General features: G+C 43.9%; 2 protein-coding genes across 2 annotated transcripts in view; one reads left to right on the top strand and one right to left on the bottom strand.

The window, feature by feature from the left end:
* Positions 1 to 17765, top strand: part of arpp21 (cAMP regulated phosphoprotein 21) — a 281688-nt gene extending 263923 nt beyond the window's left edge. The window contains 2 exon segments of the mRNA XM_033020400.1: positions 6325 to 6476; positions 16222 to 17765. Coding sequence (XP_032876291.1) covers positions 6325 to 6476; positions 16222 to 16479 — 410 coding nt within the window. The 3' untranslated portion in view covers positions 16480 to 17765.
* Positions 9658 to 20439, bottom strand: part of stac (SH3 and cysteine rich domain) — a 106469-nt gene continuing 95687 nt past the window's right edge. The window contains exon 12 of the mRNA XM_033020401.1: positions 9658 to 10206. The gene's annotated coding sequence lies outside the window, so the exon portion shown is untranslated. The remainder of the gene's footprint in view (positions 10207 to 20439) is intronic.

Consider the following 20439-nt stretch of genomic DNA (forward strand, 5'->3'; position numbering starts at 1 on the left):
TAGGAAGTGACAGATTCCCTATCTCTACACAATTGAACAACCTATGTTAAGGTGAGCTTTATAACTTCATTCAGTAGTTCTTTAGTGCAGACACAAGCACTTACACACCTCAAGCCGATAAAGGTAGAATTGTAAAATTGATGTTGACACTATGGGCTTTCCCTCCTTGCAGGCAGTGTCTGCCTGCAAATGTGGCAAATATGTGGGTTGTATCTGGGATCAAGGGATGTGGGGGAGTGAGGTCCTCTCCAGTGGAATGTCTCAGCAGCCTCCTCATGAGTAGAGGGACTATTGAGGCACCAATGCGCACACATGTAGAGTGTTCAACATCGAAGATAGACACAAAAACCTGGAGTAACTAAGTGGGTCAGGCAGCATCTCTGGAGAAAAGGAAAGGGAAATGAGACATATAGAACAAAGGAATGAAAGATATGCAAAAAAGTAACAATGATAAAGGAAACAGGCCATTGTTAGATGTCGGCTAGATGAAAAGGTATTACAGACAATAGGGCTCAACAAGACGACTTTGAAGCTGGTATGATTTGGGTGGGGAGGGATGGAGAGAGGGGGGATGCGAGCGTTACTTGAAGTTAGAGAAATCAATATTTTCGCCACCTCCAACCGGATCCCACCACGAGTTACAGTACATCTTCCCATTTCCACCCCTTTCCGCTCATAGGCTGAGTGTTCAGCATCTGTCAGGTATGCTCATTAAATATTTTATTCTCACAGATTCACCTTTATAATGTTCTAATAATATATTCATCTTTCACCCAGTTGGAAAATTGCAAATATTACTCCGCTGTTCGAGAAAGGAGCAAAGCTGAAGCGTGGAAACTATAGGCCGGTTAGCCTGACTTCAGTGGTTGGTAATATTTTAGAGTCCATTATAAAGGATGAGGTTTCTGAGTACTTAGAAGAACACGATAAAACAGGCCGAAGACAGCATGGTTTTGTGAAAGAGAGATCTTACCTGATGAACCTGTTGGAATTCTTTAAGGAAGCAAAGAGCAGGAGAGTCGGTGGATGTGGTTTACCTGGATTTACAGAAGGCCTTTGAAAAGGAGCCGCAAGTACGGCTACTAAAGACCATGAGAGCCCATGGTATCAGAAGGAAGATACTAGCATGGATAGCAGGTTGGCTGGATGACAGAAGACAAAGAGTGGTTTTCTGGTTGGCTGCCAGTGATTAGCGGAGTTCCACAAGGGGCGGTGCTGGGGCCACTACTCTTCACGCTGTATATCAATGATTTGGACGAAGAATTGAAGGTTTTGTGGCCACGTTTGCAGATGATACAAAGATGGGCAGAAGGGCAGGTAGTATAGAGAAAGCAGGGGCTCTGCAGAAGGACTTAGGTTGGGAGAGTGGGCTGAGAGGTGGCAGATGGAATACAGCAAAGCAAAGTATATAGTCATGCATTTTGGTAGTAGGAATTAAGTAATGGACTATTTTCTAAATGGGGAGATAATTCAGAAATTGGTGCATAAGGACTTGGGACTTGGTGCATAAGAACTTGGTTTGCAAGTCGAATCGGTAGTAAGGAAGGTGAATGCAATACTAGCATCTCAAATATTTTGAGAGAGCTCAAATACAAAAACAGGGCACTTGAAGTATTGTGAGCAGTTTTAGGCCCCATATCCGAGGAAGGATGTGCTGACGTGGAGAGGGTCCAGTGGAGGTTTACGAGAATGATCCCAGGATGAGTGGGTTAACATGTGGTGAGCGTTAGACGGCACTGGCCTGTACTCTCTGGAGTATAGGGGGGACCTCATTGAAACTTACTGAATAGTTAAAGCCCTGGATAGAGTGAATGTGGAGAGGATGTTTCCACTAGTGGGAGAGTCTAGGGCCAGAGGCCATAGCCTCAGAATAAAAGGACACCTTTAGAAAAGAGATGAGGAGGAATTTCTTTAGTCAGAGGGTGGTGATTATATGGAATTCATTGCAATAGATGGCTGTGATGGCCAATTGATATTTTTAAAGTAGAGATTGATAGATTCTTGATTAGTAAGGGTGTCAGGGGTTATGGGAGGAAGGCAGGAGAATCGGGTTTAGAGGGAATGATATATCAGCCATGATTGAAGGGTGGAGTAGACTTGATGGGCTGAATGGCCTAATTCTAGTCTTAGAACTTATGAACTTATGAATTGTAGTTTTAATTTAGTTTAGAGATACAGCATGGAAACAGGCCCTTCAGTCTGAAAAGGGGTCTCAACCCGAAACGTTACCTATTCCTTTTAGAAACATAGAAACATAGAAACATAGAAATTAGGTGCAGGAGGAGGCCATTCGGCCCTTCGAGTCAGCACCGCCATTCATTGCGATCATGGCTGATTGGCCCCAATCAATAACCCGTGCCTGCCTTCTCCCCATATCCCTTGATTCCACTAGCCCCTGGAGCTCTATCCAACTCTCTCTTAAATCCATCCAGTGATTTGGCCTCCACTGCCTCCTGTGGCAGGGAATTCCACAAATTCACAACTCTCTGGGTGAAAAAGTTTTTTCTTACCTCAGTCTTAAATGGCCTCCCCTTTATTCTAAGACTGTTTTCTCCATAGATGCTGTCTGTCTCGCTGAGTGACTTCAGCTTTTTGTGTCTATCTTCAGTTTAAACCAGCATCTGCAGTTCCTTTCTACATAGGTTTGTAGGTTAATAGGCTTCTGTGAATTGCCGTAGAATGTAAGATAGCACAAGTGCATGGGTAATTGTAGATTGAGCGGACTCAGTGGGCGGAAGGGCCCTGTTTCCACGCTGTTTCTTTATAACTCAAACTAAACACTAAAATAAAACTGTAAATTAAAAAATGAAAATAAATTAAAGAGATGAATTTACTTGTTACATTGATTTTGCATAATTAGCTTCTCAGAAACCACTGTTACTCCTTGCAGTGAACCAGATAGAATTTACCATGCCAATCACCATAATTTAATTCCTAATAAGATACATCGGGCTGCAATGTGTGAGCATGAGAATGCCTACCTCAAAAGAGATGCAACTCTGTGCAGATCCATAGAACAGCACAACACCAAAACAGGCACTTTGTGGGCAATATCAGGGCATATCATGATGCCAGTTTAAACTGCATATCAACGTTTTAGAGCCATTTGGGCCGGCCTTTAGATATGAGAGGTTTAGAGGGAAGTGAGCCAGTTCATAGGCCTTAATCAAGAAGACACCTTGATCGGCATGGATGAGTTAGATCAAACAGCCTGTGTTCATGCTGTATAACTCTATGACTCAATCTGCCAGCGCATGGTCTATATCCTTCCACTACATGTGTTCGCCTGAACTGTGCTATTGTATCTTCTTCCACCACTTCCCCAGGCGGCACGTTCCAGGCACTTGCCAATCACTGTGTAAAAAACTAGACTTGTAACACTCACTTAAACTTTTTTCCTCTCACCGTAAAGCTACATCCACTAGTATTTCCACCTCTGACTATCTGCCCACCCCAAATTGTGCAATTGGATTCTCCACTATAGACTTTCACTGGACCAAGCTCCCACTTATCCTCTACATAAGCACAGGTCTCATCCCACTAATTACTTGTTCTTCATATCCCTTTATTCCCTTTTCCTTCAATATCCAATCCATTCTGACTGGTGTTATTTGCTCTGCTTTAATAACCCTGGAGTTTGTTCTCAACAAGTTCTCGTCCATTAGAATCCCCTGTTGATAAATTAATGATAATTTCTCAGGGCATAAATAAATATATCAGACCATACGTTTTAAAATCATGAATTTATAACTCTCTCTTTTTGCTTTGAAAGTCCTTTACGAATAGTGTTTGGGTTTGCAAGTCTGGTAACGTATACTCCCACACAAGAAGCCTGAGTCAGAAGCTCTGAGCTCCGAACTGCAGGCACGGAAATCGCTATCAAAACATGAGAGGGACACAATTTCTTGGTGGCCACACGTGCATGCGCACACACGCGCATGCGCACACATGCGAGGCTTCGGCCATGGGCCCTGTGGACGGTAACATCGGGAGCTGACTTGGTTGGTGACCGACTCCGAACTCCAGCTTTGTCTGCCCCGAATCGTGGGGCTTGAATCGCCCCTTTTGCGGGGGCTTCAACAACGGGAGCCTCGATCGCCTCGACGCAGCAATATGACCGCGGGGCGGTGGAAGACCCCGTGGCCGGCCGAGCCGGGCTGGGCGATGAAAAGCCCCGTGAACGGGCTGATTCAAACTCCGCTCTAATGATCTTTGCTCCACGAGGACGTCTCCCTCCTCCAATCACCGCACTCTATCCTCAGTCCCACCCCCCTATTTCCGCCTCCGACTGACAGCTCCCTCCTCCAATCATCGCGCGGAAACATCATGGTCTCCCTCCACTGCCTGCTGACTGACGTTTCTCTTGTCCAATGTGTTCAATCATCAGTCCCACCCCCACTGTCTCGCGGAAAGCAAAGATTTTTAATCGCTTTTTTTAGTTTTAAAATACGGATTACAAAACATGGGGGGGGGGCATCGTCCCCCACCTCTCAGAACCTGACCCCCCCCCCGCCCCCCCTGGGATTTCCGCCCCTGCCGAACTGGCCTCAAGACCTACTGTGGCACTTACCACCAAGTGGATGAACTTCAATTATTTGGCTGCATTCACTCCTCACTTATTTGACACATTAATTCTGTTTAACTTTTTCTGATTATTTCCAGCATTTGATATTTTTTATTACCGTTGAATTCATCGCCACTTTTCCAAAGTGTGCACCTTGAATCTTGTGGGTAGACAAAAATGCTGGAGGAACTCAGCGGGTGAGGCAGCATTTATGGAGAGATGAAATGTTTTGGGTCGAGACCCCTCTTCAGACTGATGTCGGGAGGGGGGGGGGGGGGGGTCAGGGAAAAGAATGGAAGAGGTGGAGACAGTAGGCTTGAGGGAGAGCTGGGAATGGGGAGGGGAAGGAGGGAGAAAGACCTCTAATTTCAGATAGTCCTTGCTTTCTCCCTCCATCCCCTCCCCCTTCCTAGCTCTCCCACAAGCCTACTGTCTCCGACTCTTCCTTTCTTTTCCCCGCCCCCCCCCCCCCCACGACATCAATCTGAAGAAAGGGCTTGACATGAAACGTCGCCCAAATTTATTCTCTCCATAGATGCAGCCTCACCCGTTGAGTTCCTCAAGCATTTTTTGTCTACCTTCGATTTTTCCAGCATCTGCAGTTCTTTCTTAAACCTTGAATCTGGTACCATCTTTGCGTCAGGATTTCTGATTGTCTCTTTTATTTTTTTCACTCCCAATGGTTGATTAGCATGTTAACTTTTTCTTCTTCTTGCGTATAGCGTGCACAGCCTAAAGTTGTAAGACAACTTGTTCTATTTGATCTTCTGTTTGTGCACACCAGGTTGATTGCATTCGTCGAAACAGGGTGGACCACGTGAAGGTTGCAATCTCCCACCCCAGCATGTTAGCTGTTTTTCTTTCACAGATGCTGCTTGTGATTATATACGTGCTGCATTTTTTAGTGATTATCATTGTAATTGTCTTTTAAATATGTTTAAACCTGTCTTTCTTGCCCAAGAATAAGTGTTGGAGCATCAGTAGGAGGTCCCAGGTTCAAGTCCCAGTCTGAAGAAGGGTTTCGGCCCGAAACGTTGCCTACTTCCTTCGCTCCATAGATGCTGCTGCACCCACTGAGTTTCTCCAGCACTTTTGTGTACTTTCGATTTTCCAGCATCTGCAGTTCCTTCTTAAACACCAGTTCAAAGACTTATATACTTCAAAGACTTGACTAACAATCCAGTAGGGTACTAAGGAGTACTCTGTATTCCTGAAAATGCCATCTTTCAGATGAATGCTTAAATCAAGGCCCAAATCTCTCAATAGATATTAAAGATCCTACAACATCACTTTGGAGAAGAGCTGGGAAGTTATTCTCACATTTCACTGTTTATCCCTTTCTCGGAAAAAGATTATCCAGCTGCTCAACATTGTTGGTAATTGGAGCTTGCTTTGTGTGGAATGACTGTCAAATGTTCGCATGACAAAAGAGTTTATATTTCAGAAATATATAATTGGCTGTAAAGTGCTTTTGGATGTTCTAGAGGAAATTAAGGATACCACATATATGGACCCAAGCTAATGAGTTGCAGAACCCAAAGTTGAATTCAAAGCTATGGTGACCCTCGGACTTTCCATGTTCGGACTTTCCTGGCTTTACATTGCACGAAAAGTTATTCCCTTACATGGTAAATGGCTTGATTGTAATCATGTATTGTCTTTCTGCTGACTGGATAGCACGCAACAAAAGCTTTTCACTGTACCTCAGTAGACGTGTCAATAGACTGAACTGGGCTATGCTAATAATATTTCCGTTATAGGTTTTCAGCCGGTCTTGCCTAATCAGCAGCAGGGGTTCCAAGGCGTGATGGGAGTGCAGCAACTACCCCAGAGTCAGAATCTGTTGAACAACCAGCAGGGAAACCAGGTGCCGGGTGTGATGGTCCAATATCCAGCCATGTCTTCTTACCAAGTACGTTGTCATTATTCAAACTTAGAGTGGTTTTTATTTTATTCATAATTGCAGGAAAAACTATGCCAATAAAATATTGAGGGACATGTAATGTAAATTTATCAGTGAAAGTAAAGCAAATTTTGATGTGTTGCTGTTTGAATAATAAATATTCATGCTTCCAAAACATTAGCATTCTGTTCACACAGAGAGTAAATATTGTTCATGCCCCATTTTTCAAAGCTAGACTAACATTATATTAAATCCAAAAGCAGACTAAATATAATTTACCGCACAGTATTATTTCTTTGACATTGCATTGAAAAATCCCACTTTTATTATTGCTGCTTTATAGGACTTTGGTCAGGCAGCATTTGGAGTATTGCGTGCAGTTCTGGCCACCCCGATTCGGGAAGGATGCAAAAGATTTGAAAAGGGTGCAGAATGATTCCTGGAATAGACAGTATTAACATAGAAACATAGAAAATAGGTGCAGGAGTAGGCCATTCGGCCCTTCGAGCCTGCACCGCCATTCAATATGATCATGGCTGATCATTCAACTCAGTATCCTGTACCTGCCTTCTCTCCATACCCCCTGATCCCTTTAGCCACAAGGGCCACATCTAACTCCCTCTTAAATATAGCCAATGAACTGGCCTCAACTACCCTCTGTGGCAGAGAATTCCACAGATTCACCACTCTCTGTGTGAAAAATGTTTTTCTCATCTCGGTCCTAAAAGATTTCCCCCTTATCCTTAAACTGTGACCCCTTGTTCTGGACTTCCCCAACATCGGGAACCATCTTCCTGCATCTAGCCTGTCCAACCCCTTAAGAATTTTGTAAGTTTCTATAAGATCCCCCTCAATCTTCTAAATTCTAGCGATTAAGGGCCTGTCCCACTTGGCGATTTTTTTCGGCGGCTGCCGGCAACATTGACTGACGTATCTGGTCACCAAAATAGTCACGGCGTGATGCGGAGGTGACGCAGCGCGACGACGTATTGACGCGCGGTGTCTCCTCAAGTGTCGCAACATTTTTTTGTCGCTACTGGATTTTGAAATGTTCAAAATCCTTTGGCGACCCTGATACGTCAGTCAATGACGCCGGCAGTCGCCGAAAAAATCGCCAAGTGGGACAGGCCTTTTAACTGCAAGGAGAGGTTGGACAGACCTGGATTGTTTTATCTGGAACGCTGGTTGTGGAGGGAGAACATATAAAATGATGAGAGCCATAGAGAGGGTAGCTGCCAGAACCTTTTTCCCAGGATGGAAATGTCAATTATTAGAGGGCATAGTATTAAGGTGAGAGGGGCAAGTTTAAAGGGACCATGTTCAACAAAATAGAGAGAGTACAGAGGAGATTTACTAGAATGTTGCCTGGGTTTCAGCAACTAAATTACAGAGAAAGGTTGAACAAGTCAGGTCTTTATTCTTTGGAGCGCAGAAGGTTAAGGGAGGACTTGATAGAGGTCTTTAAAATGATGAGAGGGATAGACAGAGTTGGCATGGATAAGCTTTTCCCACTGAGAGTAGGGAAGATTCAAACAAGAGGACATGACTTGAGAATTAAGGGACAGAAGTTTAAGGGTAACATGAGGAGGAAGTTCTTTACTCAGAGAGTGGTAGCTGTGTGGAATGAGCTTCCAGTGGAAGTGGTGGAGGCAGGTTTGATTTTATCATTTAAAAATAAATTGGATAGTTATATGGACGGGAAAGGAATGGAGGGTTATAGTCTGAGTGCAGGTAGATGGGACTAGGGGAGAATAAGTGTTCGGCACGGACTAGAAGGGCCGAGATGGCCTGTTTCCGTGCTGTAATTGTTATATGGTTATATGTTTTTTGTGTGAAGGGTGTAGAGTGCCTGGAATGTGCTGCCAGAGATGATGGGGGAGGCAGGTACAATAGTTGCATTTAAGAGACCATTGGATAGGTACATACAGTAGATATGCAGGGAATGGAACGATACAGATTATGTACAGGCAGATGAGAGTTGGTCTTGGCATTGTGGACAAAGGGCATGTTCCTGTGCTGTACTAATCTTATTTCTATACGTTCTACACCTATACTGTCATTCCTTTTCCCATATTTCAAATCAAAGTATAGCCATTGGGACATAAAAATAACTGTAGATGTTCTGTCAGTTTTCCAGACAATTCAGTACACCACTCATTTTCCGGTAACTGGTGGTCTGCCCCCCCCCCCCCCCCCGCCCCCCGCCACCTCCCGCAATCTGGACAAATACCCCCCTCCCCCCAGAAGTCCCACTGAAAATGTCCCGCCTAGGCTGGGCGAGGTGGCCGATCTCATCCTTATCGGGACTTCTGCACCGAGCGGCGGGTCGAATTTGCCCCCTATGGCCAGGGATCTGGACCTCTTGCTGACAGATCCGTTCCCATGCCTGACTTCCACGGCCGATTTTGCAGGCCGGTATCTCGGCCCCCCCAAGCCATGACCTTTGTTGGTCCGGCAAAACAGATAATCCAGTAAGGCTCTGGCACAGAGGGTGCAGGAAAATCGGTGGTAGACCTGTACTTCAATTTGCGTACAAGATTATTCCTCATTTTGTAGATAGACACAAACTGCTGAGGTAACTCAGCGGGACAGGCAACATCCCTGGATAGAAGGAATGGACAAAGTTTCGGGTCGAGACCCTTCTTCAGACTTATTTTGTTGCCTGGGCTTCAGCAGTGCCAAAGAATTGCTTTGTAAAGTTAAAAATAACTCCTTTGGCTTCAGTTCAACATTTTTTGTATACTCTATTTTTCTAAGAAAGCTGTAATATGAGTATGTATGAGTCTGAAGAAGGGTTTTGGCCCGAAACGTTGCCTATTCCCTTCGCTCCATAGATGCTGCTGCACCCGCTGAGTTTCTCCAGCATTTTTGTGTACCTGTAATCTGAGTAGTTTGATAGTAGGAGATAAAAGCAAAGTAAAGTATCCTTTATTGTCATTCAGACATTTCAGTCTGAACGAGATTGTATACATCATAATAGAAGGATCTTTTGGAAGTCAGTTTGCAGATTTCCTCAGCTCGAGGAGAATGAATATATTTTGAATATGTGAAACAGCTGTAGTTAGATTGATAATTATCTTTGTTAAATGCAGTATTCTTTGGACCCAAGGGTAGGTGAAAGATTACTATATTTTGCAACAAATTCTGGAAATAAAACGAATAGATTAACAAACAGGTAAATGTCAGACACTATATGGGTTTCCGTTTAGGTTTATTATTGTCATGTGTACTGAGGTGCATTGAAAGGCTTTGTTTCGCATCCTATCCAATCAAATCAGAAAACACTAATAAATACAATCAAGCCAAATTCATGTACAATGGGAGCAAAGGGAAAGATACAGAGAGTGGAATATAGTTCTCAGCATTGTAGTGCAATATTTCCACAGAAAAAGTCCAATGTTTGCAATGAAGTAAAGGAGAATCGTATCGCACCCTAGCTTATGGAAAGACCATTCAAAAGTCTTGATTCCAGACGGGAAGATGCTGTTCCTGAGTCGTTTGATGCTTCGGTGGTGCTTTCAAGCTTCTGTATCTTCTGCCCAAAGGGAACGGAGAAAAAAAGTAATGCCCAAGATGGGAATAGTCTTTGATTGTGTTGGTTGCATTCACGAAGCAATGAGGAGTTAGATGGAGTCAATGCGGGGGATGGGTTAGGGGTGAGGGGAGTCTGGTCTGTGGGATGGACTGGCCAACATCCAGAGCTCTCTCCAAATTATTGCGGTCTTGGGGCAAGCTGTTCCTAAACAAAAGCACAAAACAACAAATTATGGATTAAAGGGCTAGACTTGCAAATGAAGGGGTCCTTTGGAGATCATAACGCAGAATACAAGAGCAGAAGTTCAGTCCTTAAAACTGTTCAACCATTTATTGGCTTATTCCTAGCAGAACACATCACCGATTCAGTATTATCCACAGTAGGTCTTATGTTTCAAAAGAACTCCAATAAATTGGTCAAACTTGGTTTTTCTTTTATGAATATGTTGAATTTTTCCAAGTGCTCTGCTATAAGATCTTTAAAAACAGCTTTTAGCATTATTTCAATATAATTAAGTTTAGACGGTGGGGTCGTATGTAACAGTTGTACGGGAAATTGGTGATGAGGAAACACTTTTTCTCACACAGTGGTGAGTCTCTGGAATTCTCTGCCTCAGAGGGCGGTGGAGGCAGGTTCTCTGGATGCTTTCAAGAGAGAGCTAGATAGGGCTCTTAAAAATAGAGGAGTCAGGGGATATGTCATTCCTTAGCGAAGGCAGAAACGGGGTACTGATTGGGGATGATCAGCCATGATCACATTGAATGGCGGTGCTGGCTCGAAGGGCCAAATGGCCTACTCCTGCACCTATTGTCTATTGTCTATTGGTGAGGCCACATTTGGAGAATTGTGTTCCGTTTTGAACATCCTGCTCTAGGAAAAATGATGTTGTCAGTAAGGGTACAGAGAAGATTTACAAAATTGTTGCCAGATCTTGTAGGCTTGAGCTGCAGGGAGAGGCTGGACAGGCTCGGACTTTATTCCTTGGAGTGCAGAATGCTGAGGGGTGAAGATATAAAGGTGTATAAAATCATGAGGAGAATTGATTGGGTAAATGCTCATAATGTTTTTCCCATGGTAGAGGATTCGAGAACCAGGGGACATAGGTTTGAGTTGAGAGGGGAAGGAGGTTGGGCACTAAGACTTTATTCCTTGGGGCACAGGAGGATGAGAGGTGATCTTATAGAGGTATGAGGAGAAGAGATAGGGTAGATGCACAGCCTTTCACCCAGAGTAGGTCATCAAGAATCCGAGGACATAGGTTTAAGGTGAGAAGGGAAAGATTTAATAGGAACCTGACCGGCAACTTTTTCACTCAGAGGGTGTTGGGTAAATGGAATGAGCTACAAGAGAAAGTAGTTGAAGTAGGTCCTATAAGAACATTTAAAATACATTTGGACAGGATAGGATACATTTAGCGGCATGTGCTAAATGCGGACAGGTAGGACTAGTATAGATGGGGCATCTTGGTTGGCATGGGCAAGTTGGGCCGAAGGGCCTGTTTCCATGCTCCATGACTCTATAACAAATATTAGACTAACTGGGCTGTAGTTCAGAATACTGCGTTCAGAATCAACCAGTTGTTTTTTTCTATTTTCCAACAGAAAGGAAAATAACAAATTCCCTGAATTTTAATGAAATCAAACCTGTAACATCTATCCAGCAGACATCTCTTTTAAGATGTTAGAATCTGCAATGTTGATTTCACTAACTTCAAGTAACTCCTGCATTCCCTTTCCTTCAGAAACCAAAACGTTTCTGCGCATTAAAGCGGCTGTCCCACTTGGGCGACCTAATCCGCGAGTTCTGGCGAGTTTACCCTCGACTCATACTCGCAGCATTGTCGACACGAGGTTGTAGGAGGTCTTCGTAACTCTCCTTCATGCTCGAGAGTTGTCTGCGTGTACTCGAGGCCTCAGCTAGGTTGCAGCGTTTTTTTCAATATGTTAAAAAATGCCCGCAAGTAAAAAAAAGGCCACCATGGAAAAAATCCATACTTTTTTTACTTGTAGGTTTAGTCGTAGTAGGTCGTAGTGGGTCGGCATGTTAGTCGTAGGTATTCGAGGGTAGTCGTAGTCTTCATCATAGTCAAAGGGAGGTTGAAGGAGATCGAAGGAGGTCGCCTTCATTCTCCACTATTCTGTGTCCAATTTTCCCGAAGTCATAGCTAGTCGTAGCTAGTCTTCAACATAGTCGAAGGAGGTCTTCAACATGTCATTTTTTCAAACTCTTCTAAACTCGCCAATTAGGTCGCCCAAGTGGGACAGCCCCTTAAGAGATTCAATGAATACAGAGACAGTGCAAGAACACTTAGTTTTTAGTTTTAGAGATACAGCGTGGAATCAGGCCCTTTGGCCCACCGAGTCCACACCGACCAGTGATCCCCACACATTAACACTATCCTACACACACTGGGGACAATTTTACATTTTTACCGAAGCCAATCAACCTACAAACCTGTATGTCTTTGGAGTGTGGGAGAAAACCGAACATCTCGGAGAAAACCCATGCAAGTCACAGGGAGAACGTACAAACTCCGTACAGACAGCACCTATAGTCAGGATGGATCCCAGGTCTCTTGGGCTGTAAGGCAGCAACTCTACTGCTGTTCCACCATGCACAAGTATCAAGGGCATCAACACTAATAATAATAATAATGGATGGGATTTATATAGCGCCTTTCTAATACTCAAGGCGCTTTACATCGCATTATTCATTCACTCCTCAGTCACACTCGGTGGTGGTAAGCTACTTCTGTAGCCACAGCTGCCCTGGGGCAGACTGACGGAAGCGTGGCTGCCATTCTGCGCCTACGGCCCCTCCGACCACCACCAATCACTCACACACATTCACACACATTCACACACAGGCAAAGGTGGGTGAAGTGTCTCGCCCAAGGACACAACGACAGTATGCACTCCAAGCGGGATTGTCGTCACTATCCTCCCATTCTTCCTAATTCTTCCTAATTTCAAGAAGCAGCGCTAAGAGTTGGAATTACTTTTGCCTGTTGACAAAACAACATGGCAATCATGAGGGAAGTGGAGAACTTTGCTGATTTTAACACGGATAAGTATAAGGCAATACCTGTAGTTTAATGCGGAGAGGAGGCAAGCAAAAGATAAATTAGCTACTTGCTTGATACGTAAAACCCACGTACCATTTGCATCTTTAGCTCAGATGTTGGGTCTGAATAGGGCCCTGGAGAACAATCCCCTTTGTCTCATTTTTACACCTTACACTTCCTCATGTCTGTGTCTCCCTCTCCCCTGACTCAGTCTGAAGAAGGGTCTCAACCTGGTACGTCACCCATTCCTTCTAACCAGAGATGCTGCCTGCCCCGTTGAGTTACTCCAGCTTTTTGTGTCTATCTTCGGTTTAAACCAGCATCCGCAGTTCCTACCTAAACAAGTCCTTTTACGCACCAACCCCTTGCTTGGGTCTGCCCATTTTCACTAATCCTACACTTCACAACACTTTCATTCTCCCCACATTCATCCATCTATTGCTGCAAACAATGATTCCTTGCAGTGTTACCCTAAAGGACAGGAGAAAAAGCAGTCCTAAATATGCTGACATTGTGGAATAGTTCCACATACACATGCAATGTCTGTGTGTATTAGTTGATGTGTACCTCATTGTTACTGTGCTTGCTGCATTAGATTAAATGTAATCCAGCAAGCACAATTCCACCATCATAATAATAGCTTCATTTCATTTTGAGATACAACATGGAAACAGGCCCTTCAGGCCACCGAGTCCACAATGATCAACGATCACCCAGTCACAATAGTTCTATATTACCCCACTTTCTCATCCAATCCCTACACATCAGGGGCAATTTACAGAGCCCAATTAACCTACAAACCCACACATCTTTGGGATGTTGGGGGGGAAACTGCAGCAATCAGAAGAAACCCACGCAGTCAGAGGGAGAACATATAAAGTCCATGCAGACACCACTTGAGGTCAGGATCGAACCCGAGTCTTTGGCTGTGAGGCAGTAGCTCTACTAGCTGCGCCACTGTGCTGCCATTTCAGATCGAAACCCTAGCACTTTGTATTTTACTCAAGATTCCAGCATCTACAGTTCCTTGTGTCTCCCAAGAGTGTTTTGAATCTATTTTTTTAAATATCTTCCTTTCTTCCTATGCCAGGAAGTATTTCTGAAACATTTTTAAAAAGCTGAACATTTTACAGACTACTGGTCCATTTCTATTTTGTTAGAAGCGATGGATCCATCACATGCACTTGCACACAATGATGCCAACTATTTGATTGCTTGCAGAGTACAGGAAAATCAGTAAACCAGGAGTTTTATTGAGGGAGTGCAGCGTAGGTTTACAAGGTTAATTCCCGAGATGGCGGGACTGTCATATGCTGAGGGAATGGAGTGGCTGGGCTTGTATACTCTGGAGTTTAGAAGGATGAGAGGGGTTCTTATTGAAACATTTAAGATTATTAAGGGTTTGAACATGCTAGAGGCAGGAAACACGTCCCCCCGATGTTGGGGGAGTCCAGAACCAGGGCCCACTGTTTAAGAATAAGGGGCAAGCCATTTAGAACGGAGATGAGGAAACACCTTTTCACACAGAGAGTTGTGAGTGTGGAATTCTCTGCCTCAGAGGGCGGTGGAGGCAGGTTCTCTGGATACTTTCAAGGGAGAGCGAGATAGGGCTCTTAAAGATAGAGGAGTCGGGATATGGGGAGAAGGCAGGAACGGGGTACTGATTGGGGATGATCAGCCATGATCACATTGAATGGTGGTGCTGGCTCAAAGGGCCGAATGGCCTACTCCTGCACCTATTGTCTATTGTCTATTATGGGCCTGTCCAACTTCGGCAAATTTTCAGGCGACTGCCGGTGACTGTCAAGTTGCCGGCAGTCGCCTGAAAAACCGGCAACTGGAACGGCGACTGTTCGAGTGGAACACACACACACATCGCTTCCTTCACCAGCACGTTATACAGGCGGGGGACAGGGCAAACGGGGGGAGCGCTGTCTGAGTGAAATTCACACAGTGTAAAGCCAAGATGATGCCGTGATGAACAGGAAGGTTGGCGCTGTAATTAAGACGGCTTAAGCACAGTGTACAGTAAGTCTTTTAAAAGAGGGGGGAGATGGAGGTAGAAGGAGTGGAGACCATTTTTAAGAAGCCAGAGATACACGGCTGTGAAGCTCGGCGGACATTTAACATTACCGGCCGGTTATCCTTGGTTCTGAAAACTACTGCTTACGTTTTTTTTCCCCAATGAGCCGATGAATTTCACCGGTCGGCACCGGCTACAACCTATGACAACCTAAGGGAACCTTCGACCTCCTGGCAACCCATTAGGACCTCCTGGCGACCCACCTACGCCACGAGAATTCTCGCTACTCTCCATGGTGGCTTCATTCTAGTCGCCGCAAATTTTTCAACATGTTGAAAAACTCACGGCGAGCGTAATGAGGCCGCGACTAGTTCCCAGAATGCGGGAACTCCTCACGACCATGAAGGCGACTCCCCGGCAACTACCCGTGAACATGTGGCGACCGTGTGGCGACTGCATAGTCTCCTGCAGTCATCTAAAAAGTCGCCTATGTGGGACAGGACCATAAGGAACTGGAAACTTGAGAAAAATAAAGACTTGTTTCAGCTTCAACTCTGCTTCAAATATTGAAACATCAGCGTTAAATGATTGCCTTGAAACAATAGGGTGGCACGGGGCGAAGCGGTAGAGTTGCTGCCTTACAGCGCCAGAGACAGGGTTCGATCTTGACTACGGGTACTGTCTGTACAGAGTTTGTATGTTCTCCCCGTGACCTGCCTAGGTTTTCTCTGAGATCCTCTGTTTCCTCCCATACACCAAAAACTTACAGGTTTGTAGGTTAATTGGCTTGGTATAAATGTAAATTGTCCCTAGTGTGTGTAGGGTAGTGTTAATGTGCGGGGATCGCTGGTCGGTGCGGACTCGATGAGCCGAGGGGCCAGTTTCCGCACTGTATCTCTAAACTAAACTAAAGGAATAGTGTCAATAGTTTAAATCGTATTCTATTCATGAGTATCACAGGCTAATATTATCATGTTAGACAGGCAAGTTAAGGTGCCATTAAAGGTGGTTTTTAGAAAAGGTGAGATGACAGATTAATTTGTTGTTGTTGAAAATCCAACACATTATTGCATCATCGCATAAATGGATTGTCCATTGACCTGTTTTTCTTTTTCTTTTTCTTTCCTCTCAGGTGCCAATGACTCAGAGTTCTCAAGGGATGTCTCAACAATCATACCCTCAGGCTCTTGTATTATCCGATCAGTCCGGTCAAGGGACACTTCCAGCCACAGGAATGTCTGTCTATTGTAATGTAATACCTCCTTCTCCTCAAAACAATGTCCGGCTGGTAGCACCCCACTGCACTGCCAATAATGTACCAGTGCTGCCTGGCAATTGCAGAACAAACTGTACAAGCATTAGCAACACTGGGTGGCAGGTTAAATACTGAAATGGCGGCATTGTGTGCTTAAGATATCAAAATGTTTTTTTGGACAGAGTAACGTGACAAGAAATATTGAAACATCAGTTGAAGAACTCCTGTTAAAATTCTCAGTTAATCACTGCTGGTACTGTTTAGAAAGTAAAAATATATTCACTAATGTTGGTTACTGGTGCATTTTAGTCACATCCCTGCTAGGTATGCTGATGTAGCATAGCTACTATAAGTGGCATGGATACTCTGGGGTAAGACTTTTCCTACCAGTGGCCGCTACTGTGTAGATTGTAATATCCTCATACTGATTAGTTTTGTACTTTGTGTTGAGTTTGTGAAGCTGAAAAGTATTAAAATTATTATAACAAAAAATATATGTTGTACCAAAGCTGAAACAGAAGGAATTGCTATATGGAAAGGATAATTTATAAATACTAATAGCTTTTTTTTAATGGATATACACCGCATCGTAGTGTTTAATCACAATAAAAAAAACTATTGACCTCATGGGTAAAGGTCACATTTCTACCACGTGATTTGTCTGCTCTCCTGAATGTTTAATTTGTTGAGTGCCAGTTTTGGTCTTTTTGACAGGAGCTTAAATTGTGTTCAGAAACAGCTGCTAATTCGTTTTTTGCACTGAGATTGCAGCTATTACTGAAGTAAGACTGTAAATGTTTTTTGTATATCTATTAATATACATCAAAACACTTTTCCCAATTTTAAAAGAACCTAAAACGTTATTTGTAAGTTTGAGCAAATAGCTTGATTTTGTCCATCTTTGGCACGTCAGTAGATCCATCTACATTTATTGATCACCGTACTATCTAAATATGAATGCTATTAATGATCTTATTAAGTAGATAAGTATTTTTATAAACTGGTTCATATTTTGAAACCAATATTAATCTTCATGACGTTAATGCTACTTGTGTGATGTGAAGTAGTTTTATTTTCACTCAGGGTAGAGATTTTTGTGTTAGAAGCTTCCTACTCTATCAGTAAAAAAATATTGTTGTGATCCATCCAAGGTAATATCTGCTAATGAGAAAACTCCTAAACTTTATTGGGTAATACTTCTAGATCACCCAACTGAATTATCCATTATAAATTTGAATTAAGTTATCATGCACTCTTTGGATTTCCACCATCTGTAGAATTTTGCATGGATCTGAAGAGTTGGTGAGAAACGAATGTTGAATTATGTTTCAAGAGGTTATTCCATTTTATTCACATGTCTGTACGGAGTTTGCATGTTCTCCCCATGACCTGCCTGGGTTTTCTCCGAGATCTTCGGTTTCCTTCCGCACTTCAAAGACGTACAAGTTTGTAGGTTAATTGGCTTTGATTTAGAAGTATAAATGTAAAATTGTCCCTAGTGTGTTTAGGGTCGTGATAATTTGCTGGGATCGCTGATTGGTGCAGACTCTATTGCCCAAAGGGCCTGTTTCACATTGTATCTCTAAACTAAAATAAACTAAACTAAACAAAACATACTCCTCGTTATACAGTTCTCCAGGTTCTGAAAGCTGATCTATCGGGGGTAGTAACAAATACCGTGTCACTTCAAGATTTATTGCTAGGAATTGAACTTCTAATAAAGGCAAATGAAGATTCTATCTGTTTTTGGCTGCCTGCAGAAGTTACAGCTCAAAACGTTTTGCAAACCCTCTCATTTTGTATGTTATTTGGTGCTTCAGCAGTCGTATTTCAGTCTGAAATAGAAGGATGGGAAAATGTTTAATAGGAATCTGAGGGGTAACTTTTTCACACAAAGTGTGCTGGGGGTATGGAACGAGCTGCTGGAGGAGTTTGTTGAGGCAGGGACTATCCCAACGTTTAAGAAAAAGTTAGACAGGGTCATGTATAGGAAGGAACTGCAGATGCTGGTTTAAACTGAAGATAGACACTAAAAGCTAGAATAATTCAGCGTGTCTCTGGAGAAAAGGAATGGGGAATGTTTCTGAAGAAGGGTCTCGACCCGAAACTTTACCTATTCCTTTTCTTCAGCGATGCTGTCTGACCCGCTGAGTTACTCCAGCTTTTTATGTCTATACTGTAGATAGGTGCATGGATAGGGCAGATTTGGAGGGATATGGGCCAAACGCGGGCAGGTGGGACTAGTGTAGCTGAGACATGTTGGCCGGTATGGGCAAGTTGGGCCGAAGGGCCTGTTTCCACGCTGCATCAGTCTTTGGCTCTATGACTCCATGGTGTATCGGGATGGGGACAAAGGCAGGAAAACGTTGAATGAAACATGATAAGAAAACAAATCATGGTGAAAAAATGGTGCTTGAATGTATTTAAAAGAAAGTATACAACGTTACCACAATAAGACTGGAGAAATTATACTTCTAAAATTAGCATATAAAGCGAAGAATGCCTGTTTTCCAGGCCTTCTTTTAAAATGTATAAAAGTAACTGGCCCAATAAAAATAAAAGGGCAGCACGGTGGCGCAGCGGTAGAGTTGCTACCTTGAGACCCGGGTTCAATCCTGACTACGGGTGCTGTCTGTACGGAGTTTGTACGTTCTCCCCGTGACCTGCGTGGGTTTTCTCCGAGATCTTCAATTTCCTCCCACACTCCAAAGACGTACGGGCTTGTAGGTTAATTGGCGGTGTAAATGTAAATTGTCCCTAGTGTGTGTAGGATAGTGTAAATGTGCGGGGATCACTGGTCGGCACGGACCCAGTGGGACGAAGAGCCTGTTTCCACGCTGCATCTCTAAACTAAAACAGCACCCAAGATCAGGATCGAACCCGTGTCTCTGGCGCTGTGAGGCAGAGGCTCTACCGGGTGTGCCACTGTGCCATAGAGGTGATGAAAGCAGAAATTACAGGTGCATGAACATACAATGAATATAGGGATATGGGTCATGTGCAGGCAGATTGGATTAGTCTCATTGGCATCATGGCCAACACGGTAATGAATGAAACCTCAAATTTCTTCTCTGAGGTATCAACTTTCAGTGCAGGAGTGAACATGGTGGGGATATTTACAATCCTTTACAGAGAGAAAATCATGCTCGATGTGTCACAATCATCCAGCAGTGATCACTGACGCAGGAACAACATTTCTAACAAAATGTACCCTAGACCTTTTGTGTAGGAAGGAAATGCAGATGCTGGTTTATACCAAAGATGGACTCAAAAAGCTGGGGTAACCCAACGGGCCAGGGAGCATCTCTGGAGAAAAGGAATAGGTGATGTTTCGGGTTGGACCCCTTCTTTAGACTGAAAGATGGAGGTGTGGGTGGGGGAGCTGGAGGCGAGAAAAAGCTAAAACAAAACAGGCCAGCAATAGATGACCTCAGGAAGGGTGGTGTCCATAACGGCCCATTGTTGGCTGGGGAAGATGCTAACGACAGAGTATCAAGGTTGCTAACACTGGAACTAGTGGGATGACTAAGGTGTTAGAGGGGGGAAAGAGGGGGAGGGGGGAGGAACCCTACACTACACTAGGGACAATTTTACATTTAAACCAAGCCATTTAACCTACAAACCTGTACGTCTTTGGAGTGTGGAAAGAAACCGAAGATCTTGGAGGAAAACCACGCAGGTCACAGGGAGAACTTACAAACTTCGTACAGGCAATCACCCATAATGAGGATCGAACCCGGGTTTCTGGCACTGTAAGGTAGTAGCTCTACCGCTTGTGCCATCGTGCCACCTTTAGCCAGTGATGAAGGCTTTTGGCACATTGGCCTTCATTAGTCAGGATAGTGACTATAGAAGTTGGGACAATATGTTACAGTTACCCGAGACCCTGCTCAGGCTGCACTTAGATTATTGTCGGAAGGAACTGCAGATGCTGGTTTATACCGAAGATTGACACAAAATGCTGGAGTAACTCAGCGGCACAGGTAGCATATCTGGAGGGAAGGAATGGGTGACGTTTCGGGCCGAGACCCTTCTTCAGACCTTCTTCAGATAAGCTGAATGCGCAGTCTTTTTCCCCCGCACAGGGGAATCAAG

Source organism: Amblyraja radiata, chromosome 4, assembly GCF_010909765.2.
Source record: "Amblyraja radiata isolate CabotCenter1 chromosome 4, sAmbRad1.1.pri, whole genome shotgun sequence".
NCBI lineage: Eukaryota > Metazoa > Chordata > Chondrichthyes > Rajiformes > Rajidae > Amblyraja > Amblyraja radiata.